The 22,707-nt window shown below is 38.2% G+C and overlaps 1 protein-coding gene across 2 annotated transcripts in view; it reads right to left on the bottom strand.

Moving 5' to 3' along the window:
* LARP4B (La ribonucleoprotein 4B) overlaps positions 1–22,707 on the bottom strand; it is a 37,540-nt gene that overhangs the window by 9,457 nt on the left and 5,376 nt on the right. Inside the window, exons 2-12 of one of the 2 annotated variants that reach the window (XM_066314727.1) lie at positions 15,633–15,780; positions 15,288–15,443; positions 13,109–13,190; positions 12,529–12,665; positions 11,081–11,184; positions 9,215–9,325; positions 8,644–8,697; positions 8,097–8,306; positions 5,005–5,111; positions 4,261–4,515; positions 2,790–2,835 (exon numbers count right to left, since the gene is read on the bottom strand). In XM_066314727.1, coding sequence (XP_066170824.1) covers positions 2,790–2,835; positions 4,261–4,515; positions 5,005–5,111; positions 8,097–8,306; positions 8,644–8,697; positions 9,215–9,325; positions 11,081–11,184; positions 12,529–12,665; positions 13,109–13,190; positions 15,288–15,443; positions 15,633–15,780 — 1,410 coding nt within the window. Of the gene's footprint in view, positions 1–2,789; positions 2,836–4,260; positions 4,516–4,631; positions 5,112–8,096; positions 8,307–8,643; positions 8,698–9,214; positions 9,326–11,080; positions 11,185–12,528; positions 12,666–13,108; positions 13,191–15,287; positions 15,444–15,632; positions 15,781–17,702; positions 21,157–22,707 lie in introns of those variants that run through there. The other variant, XM_066314715.1, reaches the window with a different exon arrangement.

The raw sequence follows: 22,707 nt of genomic DNA on the forward strand, positions 1-22,707 counted from the left end.
TAATTATTATGTAAATGTCATGGTATATGTATTATCTTTAGGGATACTGGCATAGTAAGAAGTTTTCTCAGTGACTCTTCTTGAGGACAGACAGACTGACAGAGAAAGGAAAACAAGACTGGTTTACGTATCGTGATACAGTGAAAATACAATGCCCATTTATCTACAGTTGGTAACATCCTAAATAAAAAGACAGGAGCCAACAAGAATCGCATTTTCAGATATATAATGAAAGGGCAAGACAGCACATCTTGTACGTAGCACAGATAATAGCAATATATTTCTAATGAATATTAATCTATATTGTCACTGTGTAAAAATAGAAAGGTAAGTGTCAAAGCTATTTTTGAAAGAGACTATCCAAGATTAAACCAATGTTTCAAGCAAAAAACAAAACCTGTGTGCTAAATGCAACTATTCTGCACTACAGAGAACAGTTTAGGAGTTAAAAGTACCATGGTTTAAGATCACTTGTGAGAACTGCTGGTAAGTTATTTGTAAGTTTTATTTACACAGGAAAAATAAAACTCCTTTGTAATACGCTGTAACTGAAGTTACCAATTAACTTCACCTACATCATGTAAACAAAGTTTTTCTTCAAAGAACTGTTTCTTGACTGTGCTGAGGCCTGTGCTAAGATGATCTCTGCTGCAAAATACCAAATGCAAAGACATTTTTGACACAGTTCCTATTTTGAAAAGGAAAATACAAGTATATCGTCAAGATAGTGTGAATGTGGAAGTAAAACAATGCTTCTGAACAAAAACAACAACAGATACAACACTACCTTTGAGGTCTTTTCACAAACTATATGTAATGTCCACAGAACTGTGTGTCAGGAAGGAAGTAGGTAAAGAAAAAATACAGAGGCTAGAACAACAGCAACTCCCAGCACTGCCACTGATCCAGCACTACCTGCTGGAAGAATGCAAATGGAGACTGCAAATATCCAAAACTGAAGTCAGATGTCCTGTCAAAGGTCAGGGAGAGAGACTACACTTATCCAGCTCAAACTGTAAGAGGAACAACTCAAGTTTTTAAAAAGTCATTGTTCAAATTGCAGCACTTGCTCTTCTTAAAGGGGACTGAAGTTCTGCAGTAGCTAATGTTTTTATGTTACATTTTAACTGACACAGTTGAGTCCTAAAATCCTCAAAATATTAAGAGTGGCATTAACATCTTAAATTAGCAGGATGAGAGGGGACTTCAATGAATTTTAAGTTAACTGCATAAAATTTATCAAGTTGACTTCTAGTAGGTTCAGTACTTTGCTTATGTCTATAGCTTCAATCTGATCAAAAATTTTCAGACTCTTTTTCATGCAAATGTGCATACAACTCTGTAACTTTTCCTTTAAAAGGAAAAATCTTCTAAAGAAGGCATTACTCCATTCAAATATACCAGTTTTAGTGGTGTCCTGTGTACACTATCTAGTTGCTACAGCATTACACAAAAAATAGGATACTGGATTCAATTATTTCCACAATCTAAAGGGGGAAAATTTTAATCTTTTGCTTCCAAGTATGCTTCCTTGTAGTCGTGGGTGTGCAGCAGCTCTCACCTCTGCTCGAGGCACAGCACTGGACACTACAGACTAAAGATTCTTAGCCCAGAAGAGACTGGAAGGAACCTGGCTGCCCGGGCTGTAATTACAACCTGGTGCTGACAGAAGGGAACCACAGGTCTCCAAAGAAGTCACATCTACCAGTTTTTACATTCAAAGTTCAAATAATCTTTGCAGTCAGCTCTGTCAGAAGTGCTACTCTGCTCAGGGAGGCATCCAAGGTAATCCTTTCACTCTGGTCACTCACATCTAACCTGTACCACTTCCTTATTCTTTTAAATACATTAAAAAGTTAATAGGAAAACTGCACTTTAAAAACTCAAGCAGCTTTTAAAGGGCAAAAGGAAGAAGTACTGGAAATCGTACATGCAATGTGGTCTCACTGCCTCTGAAGTTTGATGAGAACTAAAACCAATCAAAAGGAAGGAATCACTTGCTAAACTTTCCTGCTCCTTTATCACAGTTCACTCAGGCCACTCAACAGCAGGATCCACAAACACATAAACGCAGTGATTCTAGACCTTTAGGAAAGTGTTATGGTTCCTGCAGTAGTGGTACTTTACAATTGTAACACGAATAATTAAACAACCTGGTTCAACTTCATGAATATGCCATGTATGGCAAAAATGAATTGCAAAGAAATGACTGGTTTTATCACATCACCCCTTAAATCCTACAAAAACATGTTTTTTCTCTTCTACACTTAGTGCAGCCTTTTCAAGTACCAAGTCTACTTTGGTATTAACCTTGAATTTCAGTTTCCAAAAACCACAGTATTTTAATATTGTTAGCATATCCTTACCAAGTGGTACTTGGAAGAGACATTTAAGAAAACGAACTGACCACTTGTAAGAAGTATTTTTGCCACACATTATGCCATAAGATGTTCTTCACTGACACCATGATTGATAATGAATATCAAGTGTTTTGAACAGCTCCAGCTGTTCAGCTATTCCTGAATGTTAACACTGGCATGTTGACAAAAACTGAGATGGAATTTTTTTGCTATTGTAAGAGTAATTTTAACTTTTCCCTGACTTCTACAATAATGGAAAGTATCTGACACCCAAATTCAGTAAACTCAAGTGACTAATGAGCTGTTGTCTTTACTGTGACGTACAACTGCTCCTGCAGTAACTTATGTCCTCTGCTACTCCAGTAATATTCACAACATTGCATTGTTACCTTAGTTTTATTAGAGACAAACAAGATCATGAACACTCACTGTAAACTTGTCCTCCCTTTTCTTTCGGTAGCCATATGAGTTTTTCCTAAGGGAAAGAATGGAGATATGAGAACCCTGCCTATAAACGGATGGAAAGCAGTTAATGAAAACAGAAGAAATTAATTCCAATTGCTATTTTATCCATCTTCATCCTACACAGGTTATTAAGAAACCTTTTAGGGAAGAATTCCTAGCAAGCTGCTGTTAAAATAAAGGTATAGATCTTATGCACGTCAGTGTAAGAATACATTGGTTACAAGTAATTCCTGTGTTAAAAGCATCTCAGTAGAGATTATGTATCAGGACTAGACAAAACATTACAGTATCCAAATAAGGGGGTCAGGAATTTTTGTATACCAATGTAACTTCTCAAATACAGATAACTAATTTCAATCCAGGTAAGGCTCCTTCAAAACATTTTCAGCACTGTGCTCCCAGTCCTGCTTCAGATAAAGACCCTCCAAGCAGCACTGTAAAATTTGCAGTGGATTCTAATTCAGTTTCAATGTATTTTCTAAGTTTGTTTGACTTTTATTATCCTAAATGTATTCAATACTGAAACATCAAAATATAATTTTAAGTACTGACTATTCCTGTACATTTTTGTACTCTATGGTTTGAGCAATTGTATTTCCTCAGTTCTTAATCATACTTTCATCCATTAGTTATAACACAATTTGGTAAATTAGATTTAGAAAAGTATTACAACCCTTGCACAAAATATCCATTTAATTTTTCAATGATACAAGTCTAAAATAAGATCATCTGCAAAACACTTGAGTTATCTTCCAATTCAGCAAGTCACTCAAAATGTGATTTACTTGGAGTCATAAATACAGCCATTATCAAAGCCACACAATACTTTAATGAAGCACTCATTAGAACAGCATTTATAAATACGCCAGTTTACAACTCCCCAGGTAGCTAGTTGTGGTTTTTGTTTGGCTGCTTTTAGAACATAACAATAGTTTCCTTAGTTGCCTGTAGCCATTTTTCCTCCCTCCACACCAATCCATCATCTTTGCTGTTGTATACGTCCAATTCGGTTAAGATTCTGTTCCCTCAGCTGCAAGAGTTAAGAATGAGCACTGCTAATACATGTCCAGGTGTACAATTTACAGTGCTGAACAACACTGGAATGGGGCAGAACTTCAACACAGTCAAACTAATAATATACAAAAACTTTCTTGCACCAGATGAACAAAGGATGGAGGATTAATCTTACAGATCAAAGCTGTTCACCAGTTGCCAATAATGATTTTCATCTGGTAGGAAAGTATGCAAGTCCGCTTTGCCTTTGTTCCACATTTAATGCTTTCTGCGAAGTACTTTGCAAGATTTTAGGTTTGAGGAGAGAGCCTGAGTTTAAAACAGTACTGAGAACAGTAACAATACCACACCTCCACTAAACAGAGTAGTTCAGAAGCAGCAGTACTTGGCTGTTTGGAAGACAATTATGCAGTACACTCACCTTCCTCTCCCTAAGCCAGGGGACGAGTCCACGCTGGTCTGTTCCATCCGTCCAGTCCCCACCTCCCTCTTGGTGTAACTGGTGGTAGCGCTCTGCACCCGTGTCCTGCTTTGTCCCGGCTGCCGCGTCTGTGGGCTCCTGACGCCATTGATTAAACGATCAGCAGAAAAGTTGAATATTGTAGGACTGTCTAGAAGCCCAGGTCCCCTTTCTGCACTGGGTATTGTATGTCGTATATGTGACTTGCTAGGATTCCTATAAATTCAAAAGTCATTTCAACATACGCACACTATCAGAGATCTTCTGAGGCCTAAGCCTATTCACAGAATTCAGAAGAAGCAAGACCTTCAGTCCTTTATCATATATTTCATTTATAAGAATGATCAACATTCATTATAACAGATCATCTGAATTATCAAAATAAACCTTTTCCCTGTCTGTTTTCAACTAGATCTTTAATATATGAATAATTATGCTGCTGATGACTTGTCATCTTTCAGCATATTTCAGCTGAATACCCTAAATCACAGAACAGACAAGTTCTCAGCTTTCAGACTGTCCATTTACATTTTGATACACTACATCCATTACCATCAGGTGCACCATCTGCCCTTTGGCCTCACCTTTGGCACCAGGTTCAGTTTCACAAGTATTCTCAAGTTAGCTGGTGTTACTAAAATAAGCAGAAGAAAACCCCATGTGCCAGATAATACAACAGTATTGTTAAGAGATAGATGAACTTGCCTGTTCCGGGGAGGATATTGTCTGAGTGTTGTCAGTGGAGAAGCAGCAGGCTTGAAGGTTGGAGATGTGAACCCATTGATAAATCCAGTATTTGGAAATGGTGTTACCTAAAAAAATGTATTGCATGTTCATCATTATAAACAAACTAAGTATTACTTTTCTTAACCCCATATTTTATGGCATTCTGTGCAGGACAGTTCTCAAAAGATTGTCTCAAACAGCAATAGAGCATCTGTCTAGTGCCTTGTAGCTAACTTACAAAATTTCTGAAAAAAACCCAAGCTTATGCTTTTCTGAGAAGTCAGGCACTACACATATTCAACCTACAGTTCAAGAGGACTGAGAAACATCAAGCCAAAATTCTTGGCTGTAAGTTGAATAGCTCTCCTCCTATTTCACACCATACTAAACATGACTTGGGAGTACCAAGATACTTTGTCAGAGCCTCTAATTCTACATGGCCTGTCATTGTTTCTGTTATAATTGTATGTGAATTCTTCCCTAAAAAACCCTAACAACTTCTTTTTAGTTCCTCATTCTACTTCTATGTGACATCTAAATAAAGCCTAGAGAATAAGTGGACATTAGGTGGAACTCTGATACTTTGCAGATCTTACCACCTTATTCTACATGTGAAACACTGTCTTCTTATCTGAATAAACAACATTAGCAAAACATTTTCTGAGGTGGGTGCATATCAGTGTCTTGTAGTAGCAAGATGCCTCAAAACCTGAAGCATGTTCAAAGTAACTTCTGCAATCTCACTAGGACACTTTTGTCTTTTCTATTTAAATGTCTAAGTGAGTTTCATTTAAGAAATGTTACTGTTAGCACCAGCAAACGCTTGCTTGTCTTCTCCCCCTGAAAATAGCTACAATGCAGAATAATTAGACTATTCCTACATTCTGTTTAACAATGAGAAACAGCTGGGATTAAGACCATTTGCTATAAAGGTACATTTAAACTTGAAAAAGGTTTCTTGTGCAAGATAAATCACAAATCAATGGAAAACAAAATTTAACCCCAAAGCTATCATATCAAACTACTGCTAGCCTAACCTAGCATGCACAACAGCAAATGCTACCTCAGGCTTCAAAAAAAGGCCATTAAAAAAGACCTGTAACAAAGCTACTCAAGGAACAAAGTTTCATCAAAATAATGCTTTGAAGTGCTTCTGGTTTAAGAGTTACAACATGAATGCTGAAAAATTCTATCAAAGGTACTAAGCAACCACTGAACCTGAAACATGAGAAGACACTGAACATAGTTGGGATCCTAGCAATATTCAGCTTTTCTTTCTTTATAATGATGCGTGACTCTTCTGGAGGAAAAAAATATTTCCCCGCTACTTTTCAATAATATCAAAAGCATATCCACAGAAGTCAACTGCTTCAAATGTACTTGCTTTCCAATTTCTTTTTTTTTTTTTTCCCCCAAACAGGAAAAACTAGATATTTTCTCAAATACTATTAAGTACACGATGGAGAATGAGGTAGTTTTAGAATCCTGAGAAAGTGTTGTCATATTCAAATTTCAGAACTAAAATGGTATGCTCACACTACTGGGGTATTCAATCTCAAATTCGAGATGAAAGAAAGTTGTGTTTATGTTAAAGCAGAATAGAGAAACTTTGCTGTATTTTCACACAAGTCTCTACATGCAAACTGCAACCCTGTCTCATGAAAATTATTGCTGTGTCATGGTTCCTCATGGTCCCTGTTATCCTCAAGTGATTTCTATTCAAATATAGCTCTTCCTACAAAAGAATCAAGAAACATCACGTTATAGTCATGTACATAAAATGCAGCTAACCAATGACAATACACTGCAAAACAGTGAAAAGCAAAGCACAGTTGATTTCCTGTTTTGACTAAGAAAAGTATGAGATCGTTAACACTGGCAAACTCATGGTGTCTTCCCCAAAGGACAGGACTAATAACCTTTCTTGGATACAAATTAGTTACAGGATAACATAAGGTAGATACACAGTATGCTGTGCTTGAACCTGTGGCTTATTAACCTATGTCTTCTATACCATTCCCATCCAGCTCCTTCAGTACCCCAGAGCAAGACTGTGCAATAGTCAGTCTTTGTTTATCTACAGGCAGATTCACATTCACTGCTGCTTAACAAGACAGCTTTCTCCTGGAATAACACTGCTCTCTGTGTTACCTTGTCTCCTCCACATTCTTTATTCCCCACAGAAAGCCTCCCCCCGCAAGGGCTCTGGTTCTCTTCCCTGTGTGTGAAGTCTTTAGCACACCAACTTTTTAATTAGCTGTGGTTCCGTACAGAGGATGTTAGCTCAAGTTTGTTCAAGGACACTTTAATCCTCTGCCAAAAAAACATCTGAAGAACTTCTAATTTTGAGCATTGCTCCCCTCATTTCTTTGAGCCACAAGTAAAGAGGCGTATCCAGGGGGGAGAAAGAGGCTCCAGACATGAAACCTGAGCCTCCCAATCATTACAGGAAACTGTCCATGTATTTGTAGGGTAACAAAGGCCAACTAAAAGGGGCCAAGGTAATTCTGATGAGACTGTCAAAATGCAGAAGATGGAAGCAGCATTGCAGGATATGGTAGATGTCTCAGAGTATTTAAGGATTTATTGCTACCACTCTAGCTTCAAGCCTTACTAACAGCGCCTTTAAGAAAATAATTTAAAAAGCAATTTAAAAGTGATTTTTGTAATTAGCAAAAGCAATTTCACTTTTCATTGTCAAAAGAGATGTCACTATTGCACAGAAAATACTCTGCTTTAAGAACATGCCAAACAGGGCAATTCAGCATGTTAACCTACAACCACACTTCTTGTTAGAAGATCAAGATAACTTGATATCTTGACAAGTGTTTACTAAAGAACTGCCTCAAACCCTAGAAGGTTTAAGAAGAGATTCACACTCCAGTCTGAGATCAGACAATTTTCAAATAATCCATCTTGTACACCATGGCAAGGATTTTGAAGGACTGTTTCTCAAGAAGAACTGGAATCTTAAACTCCCCTCTTCAGGATAGGTACGCTTCCTATATCTCAATAAGGAAATAGTACCAGCTTTGAAAACAACACAACTGTTTCAGAATCAAGAGACTTACCAATGAAGGGTCAAGGTAGCTGTGTGTGGCTGACCAGGTCTGTGGGCCAATTAAGCTGTACAGTGGGAAGTGCTGCTGGGGACTGTATACTGGAGGTATGTAAAAGGATGTTGTGTAGCGCTGCTGCGTGTAGAGGTTCATATCCAGAGGTCTATATCCATTCTTTGGCAAAAATGTGTTTATAGCTATTGCCTTTGCTTTTATCCTTGCCTGCAAAGGAGATTAGATTATTTATTACAGCAGCCTTTCAAATTAAATCAGGATGGTCCAAACTAGCAGCTCTCGAACTTTTAATGGACACTTATCAGTCACTGCTTTGACCTCCAAGGACAGCAGGAACAGCCTGAATGCTTCCTTGCTGCCTGATGCTGGGCTGGATATACCACTGCCAGAAATGAGGACAAGTCAAGTGGTATGTAAAACGTTTCTAAACTCACCTCCAGGTCAAATGGCTGAGATTTGACCACCTAAATTTACACTGGAAATCACAGTGAACACCACAAAACCCAGAACATACACACACCTAACATTATAAACCTCTGTTTACCTTAATTGGTTTTCCTTGGAAAGTCTTCACTTCTTCTCTAAGGTATCTGTAAGCCTTTAAAGAAAAAAAAGAAATCATTAGACCTGTCAAATGTAATTCAAATAAAGCAAACTTAAGTTTTAACAGCGTAAGCCTAATTCCTGTTAAAGACTCCTATTTCTTGGAGTGCCTGCTAATGTTACAGTATAGCAAACTTGTACATCATCTGCACTTAGCAACATTTAACTTATCATTAAGCGCTTCAGTGGCATTAAAACAAAACTAACCCTTATGACTGAAGCATTTCAATGTGTCACCCAAAATATCAACACCCTCAGTACAAAAAAATTCATAGCTTGAGCCAGGAAGCCAGGGATGTGAACAAGATAAAACAAACCCTCTTAAGTGTTATGTTTAATAGTTACTGAAAAATTGATACTACCGAAGGGAAAGCATTATTGGTTTTGCAGTTTGGGGTATTTCTCTTCTTAAGCTGTTACACATTTGTAATACAGTTTACGACCTGTCAATTCACTTTCTTATCATCCTTATTTACTTTTACATTCTAATGTGCTTCAAAAAACAGTGTTACCTGCTGTGCATCTGCTTCCGATTCAAATGTGATGAACCAATTGTCATTATAGGCAAACTCACAGTTGATGAACTTAGGCAAATTGTCTCCTTTGAAAAGTGCTTCAACCTCCTGGGGAAAGTGGTTAGATAAGGAGGTGGAGAGGTGAGGGGGGAAGGATAGAGAGAAGAAAACATCAATGCAAAGTGCAAAACTCTGACACTCTGAGAAAGAAAGACAGAAAGCACAATTGAGCTTACAAAACATAATGGAGTAACCCAGAACATCTGCAGTAGTGTTACCTCTCTCTGATCTACCCACTGGAAGGAATTCAAACTAGCACTTTCTAAGGCCATACTGTAAGAGAGGTTTAGCTGGGAGCTATTTAGGCCACAGAAGACATTTAAACCTGGCATCAAATGCAGAAATATGTCTATTTCTCCCCTGTCCCCAAAACCATGGAGCCACATGAAAACCTGTGCATATGGCATGGGACAGGAAAATCCTACCCTTTCACCAGAAACCTGTAGGTAAGCTTTAACTCAGACGTCTACAGATCCATGTATTTGAAACAGGGCTTAGGTTATCTCAAACATAACTGGCTAGTTTCTACAGAAAAAATCAGATCCTGAATTTCTTATTTGTTTTAACTCACTTGCATTTTTTTGTTTTGTCACAGATTTGAGGTGAGCAGCATCAAAAGGCAACAGAACTTGGGAGGCCTCACAGCATCCTGGAATTTTCCTGCATAAATAAAGCCTGACTCTGCTGTGCCAGAAAAACATAGGCTATTAAATTTGGTTAGTTAAGCCTAGATTTTTCTAGCCCAACAAATTTAAACACAATGTATAAAACATTTCACTGGAGACCAACTCTTCTGAAAATAAAGACTCCTCAGAACTTTGTTGTTGTCCAACATTTAAGAGTGAACAACCAGTGCTAATATATTCAGCCTGATGAACTAATGACAGAAAAAAAAATTTTAAAAAAATCTACGATACTAGAAGTTAGGCAATTTTTGAAAGGTTACATTTCATTTAGAAAGCTAGAAGTAGCCACTATTTTTAAGCTCTGTACATAACATACATCCAAACTTCTTCCCTCCAATTCCTTTTGGCATTTTCTTTCATGTTCCTGTTTACTAAGGCCACTTACTTTTTTGTTATCAGTTTCTAAACTGCAGTACTTCTGATTTTTGTATGATGGTTATTAAGAGGAGCAACTCTTTCACAGTCTTTAGAATGGAAGAGAAACTAAAATATATGCCCATCATCAAGAATCTACACCTTGTCCTCCTTTTTGAATATTCAAGATGGTTTAATTACAACCTCACAATTTTTTCTAATATTTCCATTAGTCACAGTCCCTGCTTGATCAGAGTGGCATTAAGCACCTCTCAAAGAATGAAGTTCTCCAATCTTGCACTCATTCCACAAGCCAGTGGAGATTCTTAGTGACTTATTGACACCTCTCACCTCAGCATTATGGAAATGTTTACAAAGCTTTAACTACTTTACTTGAACAAGCTTCAAAGTGCAACAGTGGCATTTTTTAGTCTAAGACTTATCCTCTTTCATCTTTGTCTATTTATCCAAGGATCTGAGCACCAAGTGCATATAGGTAAGACAAAGTCCAAGAAACCGATGTATCTCTACCAAAGACAGAGCTACCAGTTTCTCAGCCCTCTGCAGAGGGCTGACAGGTTTTACCACAGCCTTCCTGCGAGCAACATGCTTCTATCAAAAATATTTCTTATCCAAACAAACACAATAAAGTAAGTTTAAGAAGTGCTGTTAGAAACTAAAAGTGTAGTAAAAAATGTGATGTGCTTATTGAAATCTAGAAGAAAACTAACTTCCAAGTCCTAAGGGAAAAGGGAACACTTACTTCAATGGGAGTAGATTCAGGTACTTCACGTAAAATCACAATGCAGCGATTCTGATTTGGCCGAACTTTTTCCCCCTTTTCATCCACTTGAACTAAAGGCAACGCTAAGAGAGAAAAGACAAGAATGCATTTTAGCTGTCAGCAAACCTAGTAGCCTTGCACTCCAAAAGATGCTGTGAACACAGGCTTACAATGCAGAGCCTCAAATGTTTTTGAACATTAAGAAACAAGCAGACAATGTTTCCTCTGTTCATCATTCACATGCCTTGAAGAACTGTTTCTAGTTTTTACAAAACTTGTAGCTCTGGCCAAATTCAATTTGAGCTGAGCTTTTTCCATTTATAACTGCATCTCTGCACACCCTGGCAATGCCCTTGTAGCTCTCACCAGGTATTCATCCACTTTTCCATCTCTGGTATGCCCCTCTCTTGTTTTGAGCAAACTCAGAAGCACAGAGTTAAGCCAAGGGGGGTCTCTTGATCCACCTACTTCCCTTACCCTTATAGGGGATGAAATGTTTCCTGTGCTTCCAGGGGAGAACTCCCAGCACTAGTATAGTTAGTGCCTTTATCATCCATCCCACAGAATCCCTTCCAACTGTGCTCTGAGCAAGTTGAAGTTTGCTCTTGCGAAATCTAAAACCTTAGAAACGCTCAGTGTGCTCAGCACGACCCCAAATGTCACAGTTCTGTGACTGCTGCAGCCAAGGCTTCCACTGACTGAGATATTACAAAGCAGGTTGTCTTAGTTTCTGAGTATTGAGTCCAACAGTGCCTCATTCCATGTTGGCATATCTAACACTTGTATGGGGAAACAGTCCTCTGCACATTCCAGAAACTTGATGGATGACAAGAGCTGCTGTATTGTTCTTCCAACAAATACCTAAACCATTGAAATTGACTGTAAGAACTAGGTTTGGCTGACCCAAAGCTCACTTAAGTGACACAAATATTGCTCTGTTGGCCTTATTGTTGTGGTTTAGGTCAGTAGCAGATGCCAACTGTAAGAAACAACTCCCAGGGTCTTGGCCCACAGGTACTCCATGGAGCTTCCATGACTGATGCAGTTGATTTCTATACATTCAACGTTCTCCTGAACAGAGTGAGACTCCTCCATCCCTCTTTCTCCACCTGTCTTTACAGAACAGTCTAGAGATATCCATCATGATCCTCCAGTCACGTGAGTTGTCCCACCACATCCCACAGTTTAAAATCATTAATTCCTTATTTGTACAGATCATTATTCAGTAGCTGGAATACAGAATAGCTTTGACAAAACTATAGTCATGTAACTGTGATGGTCTTAAACGGCTTGAACTACTTATTGCTGTACAAAAAAACAATGGCATTTTATTGCAAGACAATAAGAATGAAGAGAAGAAAAATTCAGATTAATAGTTTTGCACCAATAACCAAAATGCTTTCTAGCACTGAGGAACTTTTACTTACATCTCAGCACTTCAACAATCAAATCCATATCAGTACTGAGTTTCTTGACATGATCAAGGTTTGCTACTGTCATTATTGGCACATACTGATCACTGTCCATCTGTGATATAAGGTACATGTCACTGGCAAGATTTTCTCTGTTAGAAGAAAAAAAAAGTATTGGAATGTTACAGATTAACTTTGTCCAACAAACTTGAAACAAAAATTCATCACATAGTAGAAGACAGATTCCTTCAGCATTTTTGCCAACTAATGAAAATAATCACTGGCTTATACAAAGCTTGAAAAACAGCTAAATTACTCAGTTTTAATTATGACCAGTAAAGATCACAAAAATTCACCTGATCTATAATTGCTTGTAACTACTCTCATTTCAAACCCATATATTTGCTAGTTTATCCATTAGGCACAGAGGTTTCAGGTAAGCTTTAAGAGGTACATCAACACAACACTCTGTGTGTTACTTCTCCCAAATTCTCATCCTTTCTACTCAGTTTTAAGCAATAACCAAGAAATGCATTAACATACGTCCCAAGTTGTTAGTCATCCTCCAGTTTGGTACATTTAGGTAAATACATACCTAGATAAACAGAATTCCAGTGTCTTTTTCAGTAATTCTCGTAAATCTTCCTGACCTTCTGGCTGCAACTGTTCATTTCCACCTAAGAGTTAAAATACTTCAGATCAAATAGTAGCTCTGCTATATTACACAATATCTATTTTAAACAAGCCATCATGTCTATTACTAATTACATAATTAGTAACGAATTTTCAAATTCAATTGATGTTCAGTATGTATAGTTACCAACCACTGAAACTGCATGGCAACACCTTTTAAGACAGAAAAGAGAAACCAAGTCTGACTTTAGTTATTAACCTCTGTTCTCCAAATACATAAAAATTTGAAGCTCTTTTAGAAGAACAGCTACAAGCACATCCCAAAGCAAATACTGAAGTGATTTGGCTGGTACATCTGTGCTCCATTCTCAGGAAAGTAACCAATTTCTAGCTGATGAAACCCTGACTAATGCAATGCAAGGCAACAACACAATGGAGGACACTCCATACTTCTGGGTCTCACTCTAAATTACCAACACATTAATTCAGAGAAGGTCTTCAAAAATACAGTTATGGAATATCAGCAGATATCCAAACTACTAACAGATATGTAATCAATTTACAATCTTTTGGTTAAGAAGGCAAAAATAATGTCTTTCTTATATGTGGAAGTTTAAAAATTATTATGTGGAAAACATGAACTTCATGTTCCTTTTAGTTTAGACACAATATATCAATGTCAGTAGAGGGTAAACTCATTGGGTCACTGGGAGAAGTGTTTAAAGAGTAGAAACTTTGTGTGGCCTTTAGAGATTTATAAAACACTTACTAGTACATTGTTCATGTAAATATATATGTATGTAAACGTAAATTAGCTTTTTAGAAGTATTTCACACCAACTATTGTCCTCTATACCCTTCCCTTCCACTAACTTTCATCCTTTTATTCAGTTCTCCATAGCCTTTCTTTCTCATAAATTAACTTCTCATTTTCTCCCACCATGCTGTCCTTCATGTGCTCTACTCTCATGAAGAGAACGCCAACCCTGAGAAATACATGTATCACATTCTAACCACTATTTCTTTTCTCTGTTTACTATTTCTTTCTTGTCCAAAACCTGGCAAGGACCAAAATTATATGCATCTTAAAAAATAATTACTAAAATATGTAAGATCAGATTTCAGACTTGGGACCATGTGTCAGTACTCATCAAGTGCAACAGACCCAACCTGCTGTTCAGCTCTTTACAATACTGGGGGACTCCTGTTAGAAGTTAACTATTTTGGGCACATAAAGAACGCACTGACAAGTCCCAGCATTAATCTGAAGAACAGTGTTCCCTTCTAAAGCGTGAGGCACCATTAATACAATTTTCTGTTTGCCAGCTATTTATTATTTAATATTGCCCAACAGTACCGTTAAGTAGAAGAGTTAATGAGAACTTTCAGTTTTTAAATATAAGCAAAGATGATGCCACAGTGGTGTCTGATTTCAGTTGCCTTGATTTCCAGCTATTCTGGATGCTATACTGGTAATTTTAAATACAAAATCAGCTAAGCACAATGAACAGACCTGCCATGAATCTCAAGAAGCATCCAGCACATTTTCTTCTCCTTCCCATCCCTCATCTCAGTTCAAGTAGTAACCCTACATGCATCTTGCAGACCTTCTGTCCCATTCAATGAAATATAAGCATGGTGAATCTCTAGGCTAGTTTCCAGAAGCTTCTTAAAACATACCATCTGGTATAAACTACAGCTACTAACAGTTGCACTGAAGAGAAATCCTGGAAGTTCATTAAACAAGAATGTGAAAAAGTTAAGACTAAAATGTTGCTTATTCTAGCATTTCAAGTATAAAACAGGTCTTTCCCCCAATTATTAACATTAGTATTTGAGACCCAAACTGTATGTGAATCTCACCTCAATACCTGACCCAACCAGAAACACGCACTTGTTTGATTCTGTGCAGCACTTTGTAAGATTTAAACCAGGAGGAGACTGGTCTCTGAACATGTCTAAGTTTGACTGCAAAAGAGACAGGAATTCCTAGGGTCTCATTAAAGAACGCACATATTGAACAAGGAAACTAGTAGAGTTTGGGAGGCTTTTTTTCCTTTTTCATATGCTCACCATTCAACTCAAAACACGTGTTTAGTTTGCTCTGAAACGAAGTCCAAGCACACCTTAGGTCTCCCTTACCTGTCGGGGTGGTTTCATGCATAGACTCATAGTCGGAATGATCGAGAGCCAAAGGGTTCATGTCCGTGTGCTCGGAGCCTGGGGCAGCTGGGGCCGGCTCCGGCAGCTCTGTCAGCACCGCGTTCTGATGCTTCTTGTCGCCATCGGCGTCCAGTCCTGCAGCACACACCACAAACACGCTCAAAAAGCCGCCTTCGGAACCACAGTCGCACCACAGCTACAACTAAACCTCAGATAAAGGTGCTTACGTACTTGCTTGGAATTTTTTAACAGAAAATTTAAATTGAGACAGTGCTGCACCAAATTTTACCTTCTGGAGCAAGAGTCAGAAACTCTCTTTCATACCTTCTTTACAAGAATCTGGAGGCTGGTCAGGTATTTCTTCCCACGTTTTGCTCACGCTACCATCAGTGGCACCACTTGCTTCCAAGTGTAACATATGATTTCCCCACACCTTTGCATTGGGGTTTAACTCAGAAACCTTGGTTGACTCCTACAAAAAGAAATTGATTATGCATTTTGGGGATGCACAGTAGGCATCTGTTGCACAGATATATTCAGTTTCAAATAACAGTATCAGACATACAACTCAAGCTTCTACTCTCATGTTTTTTCACATCTGATTATATTAAGTGAATTCCCATAATCATTTCGGTACTGAACACAACTGAATTGTCGTGCACAGTGCTCATTTCCCTGATTAGGAACTACCAGAAAAGGCTATCCAAGCAGAGCAAATGACAACAAACATTTCAGCCTTTGACAGACTAACTCAGCCTGTATGGGACCTAGACTTCCTTCTTCTGAACTAGTCAGTTCTCTAATATACATGTCTACTTAATGTTGATCATATTGCTACTGTATCAGTTTCTTCAAAACACTACTAAAAAAAAAATCAAGAAAATACAAAAATAGTGGGATTTTTCTGAAATTATATAAACATGTAGCAGTTTTAATGAAACATTATGGAAAATTGAAAGCAATAAGATATGCATGACATCTGTTATTATTTCTTCTAGAGGAGGAACAGAGCATTGAGACAGAAAGGATAAATAACCAGATCCAGTTAAATAATCTCAAAATAATCTCTTTTAACGTGGATTGGAAATGGACACATTTAATGATTACATATGGTTATATACAACCATCATATAAATGGTTACATTTGTGCTTCAGAGAGATTGCTTTCTGCAGCGCAAACATCTACCACAATACTTCTTTAGAGTAACATCAGACTTGTTTTGCTAATGTTAGAGCAAAATGCATTGAATTATTATACCAAGAATACATGTCAAGTGTTTTAATATAATTACACTGGGAAAGAATATTGCTCATGATAAGACACACTAAAAAGGCTTATTAAAAATTTGCTTTCTAAATTTACAGATGCTAGGAACATTACAGCGTTTAAAGACAGGCACTCTGAAACCCCATGAAGCTTTAAATCTTCTTAAACACATGCGTTCAAATACTTATTATCATAGTGCATAGAAAATATATCCAGAAAATAAAAGAACTTTAAAAGTTTCACTTAAACACATCTCTTGAATGACAGAGAAGACTTACAAAAATGGGAAGTGTTTGACATAACTACTTGCATAATAAGGATTCAAAGATGACAGCAAGATCCATCAGTTTCCATTTTTAATATAAGAAGATCCCCCCAGGAGACAACAAAGAGCCTCGAGTACAATCCACTGCCCACTCTGCAAGTGCTGGGCAAGGTCAGAGCAGCTGTTCCAAAGCAGCTAGTGAGGGGAACAATTTCAGGGAAGAAAAAGAAGCAGCAGCTACTACAGGTTGACTGCTGCAGAGTGGGTAAGGCTGGAGGGGACCACTGGAGGTCATCCAGTCCAACCTCCCTGCCTGAGGAGGGTCCACAGAGCACCTCAGGATTGTGTCCTGGCATCCTCGCTTGTTTCTGAGCCCAGCTAGCCAAGATCCAGCCTAGCTCTTTCCTCTCACTTCCCCTGCAGCCACCCTTCTCTACAGCACCACTCACCTCCAGAAATAAGGAAAAGATTTCCCAGTTGCTACCAAACAAGAACTTCAGGAAATCCACAAACATTTCTTGCTATACAAAGTTAAAGAGCACTAAGAACGGCTTGTAGCACGCTTCCTTTTTGCACACTGTTTATCTTAAGTTCAACAGGAACTCAGAATCTGCAATCAAGTTACTTTGCCAATAACTGAACTTTCACACAATGTAAACAGAAAATAAAAACCCAATATTCAGCAAATTTTTTGACTTCTGCATTCTGTACACCATTCAGTTTTCCAAAGGAAAGGGAGTTATCAGGTTCAGGACAAAATAACATCAATTTAACTAATGAAACCACAGTCTGACTCTGCTTAGTCAAACTTCTAGCCCCAGCTTAAAGCTTTAAGAGCAAATCACTTCTGCAGAATACTTACGAGTTCGTCTTTATTGTGCCATTCCCATGTACCAGTATATTCCGGTGCTAGCAGCTGATATGGGTATGTTTCCACTGGATATGAAGCACTTGTTAAATTTTCAGGTTCATTCTGGAAGTTTTCATTAACTATACACAGTCTGTCATTCTTCATGGTATCATTAGAAGCTGCATTATTCCATAAAAAGCCTACTAGATATTCACCGTTACCAGAAGGAATGGTGTCAGAAAGCAGCTGGTTTGTCCAATCGGCATTGCCAGTCTCAAGATTGATGAAATGTGACCACGTTTCAACGGGGGGATTTTGTCTGTCCAGGTCACAGGAGTGCTTCTGGTCACTTGATCCATCTTCCATCAGACCTGACATGCACTGCTCTCTGCCTTGCTGAAATCCTGCTGCACCAGGAGAGGCACTGGCTATTTCATACGAAGGAGTAGCAGCATATTTGTCTACCTGCTTCGGGTCAACACAAACTCCAAGCTCTTTGTTTGAGAAAATCTTGTGATCTGGCTGAATCTGTTCCCAGCTTGTGGTCAAGTCATTCATCTGAGTATTTAATATGTAACTGGTGTTTTTCAGTTCAGTAGTCTTGGCTTGCAACTGCTTCAAATTCCCCTTGGTAAAAGGTTCTAGAGTCTCAGCTGGTAAACCAAAACCAGTGAGGTCCTCCTTTGCGTGGATGCAGACACACTGGTTTACTTCACTGTTCTGAAGATTACATTCATTTATATCACACATACTTTTTTCATGAGCTTCTGATCTTTCTTCAGGTAAAAGTCCAACAGAAACTTGAGAGTTCCCAACTTGTGGCTCTGGGCTGGCACAGTGACACAACTCGGGCTCTTCTGCTGATTTGTCATGAGAACATGCATTTTGATAAAATAAAGGCAAAAACTTATGGTCTTTATTTAAGTGTTTACTGGTACCTTCCAGATTTTTAGTGGCATCTTTTAATTTTACACTCCTGTACATACAACTGTCCTTGGCTGCAGGTACAGTGGAGTCAGAGGGAGCATTCTGACTGTCAGCCAAGCCTTTACTGCAACTGAAGATGGCTTTATCATAAGCTATGTTAGCATCCGGATTCTGTTTTACATTTTCTGCCTGATTATCAATGGACTCATTTAGCTGACCTTCAAATTTTGTCTGTTTTACAGAGTCTACTACATGCCCAGCTATTTTGGCTGACTCAGTCTCTGCACTCCATTGATTTTTCACTGTTTGGAAGGAACATACATCCTGTTGTTCATCTTGTCTACTGTTCATGTCCATTTTGATTATGTGCTCACATTCCAGAGAAACAGAAGAGACACTTGTTTTGTCATCTGAAATTGAATATTTGCATATTTCATCTTTATTCTCTTGTGAAACCTGACACTCTAGGCTGTTTTCCTTTAGTAACGTTTCATCTGTGCTTGGGTTATGTGCATGAGATGTCACAGTACCATCACTTACCCCTGATCTAGTTCTGCTCAAATTACCAGCTTCCTCAAGCAAGTTACTTTTTAGTTCAGTGGCACTCACACAGGTATCTTCCTCCATGCCACTGCGGATTGCAGCCTCAGATGATGCCTTGATTTCAGTGCAACCCTTACTATGAGATTGAAAATAAGAACCTCCCTTCAAGTTTAGCTGTGTTTCAGTCATGTTTAAAGCTTCACAGCTATGCAAAACTGTACCTGTGCATTTCTCTCCCTCTTTCAAGAATTCTTCAAAACTGCTGTGATGTTCACTAGAGTCTGGTGAAAATGTTAGGCTATCACCATATGTTCTTTCAAGTGTTTTCTTTTCCACATTTGAGTTCACTTTACTTTCTGGCTCTAGAAAGACTTCTTCATCAAGTTTTTCTGCATTGTCAATTTCATGTAACTCTAATGATAATTTAAAGTTACCCCCCGTGTTCTCTACCACCTGTTCAGTATTTATTTGCTCTACAACACTTGAGGGATGCCTAGTTAGCGGCACAATGAGTGGTACAGCATCAGAATTATTCCTCTCCTCAGTTTTCCCTGAATTAGATACTCCAGTGTTTAACAATACACTGGAAATATGATCACTGTTTTTCACCTTTTCTGAATTAGGGCTGTATTGGTCCTCTCCAGCAGCATTCACAGGCTTTACAGGATCACAAGCTGTATGCAGTGATTCATTCCAACTGGCAGCACCACCCAGGGTATATACCTCCTCTTGCTGATCCTCAGGGATGATTTCATCAGGCACTTTTGCTTTTAAGACATCTGTTACTGTACTGCCAGTATTTAACCTATGCACCTGACACATGTCAGTCAGTAAGTTATCAGAACACTGGATGTCTAGGCCACAATATTCCTTTGTATCCTTTTTCTCCGTGTTTGATCTAGCCTCTTTTTTATCCTCAAACAGTTCATTCTGTGAATTAAACTTAGCTTCCACTTGTGCCAATTGCTGCACTGGAAATTCCTTCCCTCTGTCTAGAGGTTGTGCCATGGTGCACATTCCTTCATCAGTAACAGCTGAGTTATCTATGTCTGCTGCAGTCTCTTCATGCTCAGTAGCTGGCAGCTCTTCACCCCCTTTCAGATCTTCGGCATCTACAACACAAATGCTGTAAAACTCCTTGTCTTTGACATTTTGACTGTTGTCTACATCAAGACAGGAAAATGTTGGAGACATCTCTCTATATGAACTTGAAACTTTCTGTAAGCTGTCACTCTTGCTGTCTTCAGCATTTACTGTTGTTTCATTTTGCCTTGAATGGTCACATGTAACTGCATAATCCTCCAGAGAATTTCTATTTAAGGAAATTTCACTCTGTAAGCCTTTGTCTATGATATCTGGTACATGTGAATTAGGAGTATGATCAAACAAGCAAGGCTCTTGTGCAGCTACATTTTCATTATTAATACTGCTATTTTTATTTTCTATATTGTTTGTGTGCTGACCATTACTATTAGCATTTTTAGGTGCTCTTTTTTTAATAATCTTATCTTTCTTTTCTTCCCTTCTCTGCAGATTTCCATACGTACCAGAGACTTTCAGGAGGTGACTAAAGGAATTAAAGAAGTTAAAAGGTCTGCCATACGCCCTCCCAGGGCTTGCATGGGGAGCATTCCCGTTATATGACGAATATTTTGCTTTTCTACCCCAAAAGCCAGATTTAGAATCTGACTCTGCACAATCGTCACTACAAACACGTTCAATGCTGACTGTCACAGCTGCCCCATTAACTGTCCTTCCCACTGTATGCAGATCCTGGCCTTCCACAGTTCCAAAAATTGAAGATAAAGTTTTACTTATCCTTGACTTTGGTGCTTCCTCTTCCACAGATTTTTGTAACAAGCTGGTTTTCTCCTCACTCGTGCTGTTACTCAATTCTTTACTGAAGCAGCAGCCCATGTTTAATAAGTAGTGTCAGAGGGTCTTCTCATTGCAAATCACCTTCCTCTTTACACTAATTTTCTATGGCTACTGAGGAGACAAGCCAACACCCAACTGCCAAAAATAGCACACTTTAAAACCATGCAGGGGTTCATATGTCATTGCCACTCAAAGTCCAAATCCCAGTTGCTGAGCAATGTTTCAGGATTTCATAATATACACTGTAATATTCAAGGCAAATACTCTTTCTAATGAGATTACAGCCTGTTTAGGAGTATTATTGAGTTTTATGAACTTCTATTGTTTAATTTCCTAGAAGGTTTTGTTCATCCAAATCATTAAAATATTTAAATTACATCTTTCACAATGCCCATGCATGCCAAAAACTACTTATTTTAATATTTAATACAACTCCCACCTTCTATGCAGGGTTAAGTGCATTCTGGCTTTACAGGTTTAAATCTGACACGTAGATCAAACATATTTTGGACCATTTTCTCCTTTCCCTCCCTTCCCCCAGAGCTGAACCTACACCACAATTACTTCTTTAGGAAAAACAGGCTAAAGATAGATAAGACCTCATGTATTCCATTGAGCAGTCATTGTACCTTATCAGAAGCTAATTTTGTTCCAAGCCTTTTTTTAAAATTTGTTATCTGCATTCAAAAAAAAAAAAAAATACATAATTCCTCAGTGACTTACAGCACTGAAGGGGGCCTCAAGATCATTTACCCACCTCATGCAGGTACTGTGACAGGATTAATCACACTTAACCTCAGAAAAAAATGTGTGTTCGTTTACTAAAAACTCAAATATTTAAGAAGTAATTTGACTGAATGCTATTCCTTTCAGAAGTCTGTCCTCAGTATAGTTTTCACTGTTGTACATATACAGACTCCTTCTGACCTTGTAACAACTAAACCATTTTAATACACATGTATTTACATATTGAAATACTTCTATTACTGTTAAGTTCCTATAGCTGCTAATAAAAAGTGCTTCTGTTTCTTCAAATATAAAAGCCCAATTAAAAAAAAAGCTGAAAACACCCAGCAATCTTTTTCTGCTCTAAACAGAGCTGTTTTTCTTTGCTTTTTCATTACCTCACATCACTCAGATCTCTCAAATTCATTGCTATTATTTCAGATTTGGACCCCATACTTCAGCAAGCTTACAGAGTGTACAACTAGAGCACCACTCTACTCTGTTACTTAAAAGATATTGAAAATATGTAAGAGTGTAAGACAAGACAGATCCTTAAACTCTGTTTCAAATGTCCTTTCAGACAAACATTGAACTCAGTGCTATTTTTCCATTGGTTGTGCATCTTATGGCAACTAATACTCCATTAACTCTGATCATAAAAGATTGCTGAATTGGCTAAGAAGAACATCCCCTCTTCAGCAAGTCTGCTTTGTAATTGTAAAGTAAGATCAGAGGAAATCTACCCTCTCCCCGCCCCTTAGCCAACCCAGGAAGACTCCAAGTGCCTGCAGCTACACTGTTCCTAAGGATAGGAAGTCTGATGCATCATTGCTGCCATCTGCTGCATTTTTTTTAATTCTCCCCTGGGACAAAGTTATTCAACATGCTTGGATCCAGACTGAAAGCTATGCCAAGTCACTCCTCTCTCTAGCATTCCCTGGAA

Source organism: Sylvia atricapilla, chromosome 1 (assembly GCF_009819655.1).
Source record: "Sylvia atricapilla isolate bSylAtr1 chromosome 1, bSylAtr1.pri, whole genome shotgun sequence".
Taxonomy (NCBI): domain Eukaryota; kingdom Metazoa; phylum Chordata; class Aves; order Passeriformes; family Sylviidae; genus Sylvia; species Sylvia atricapilla.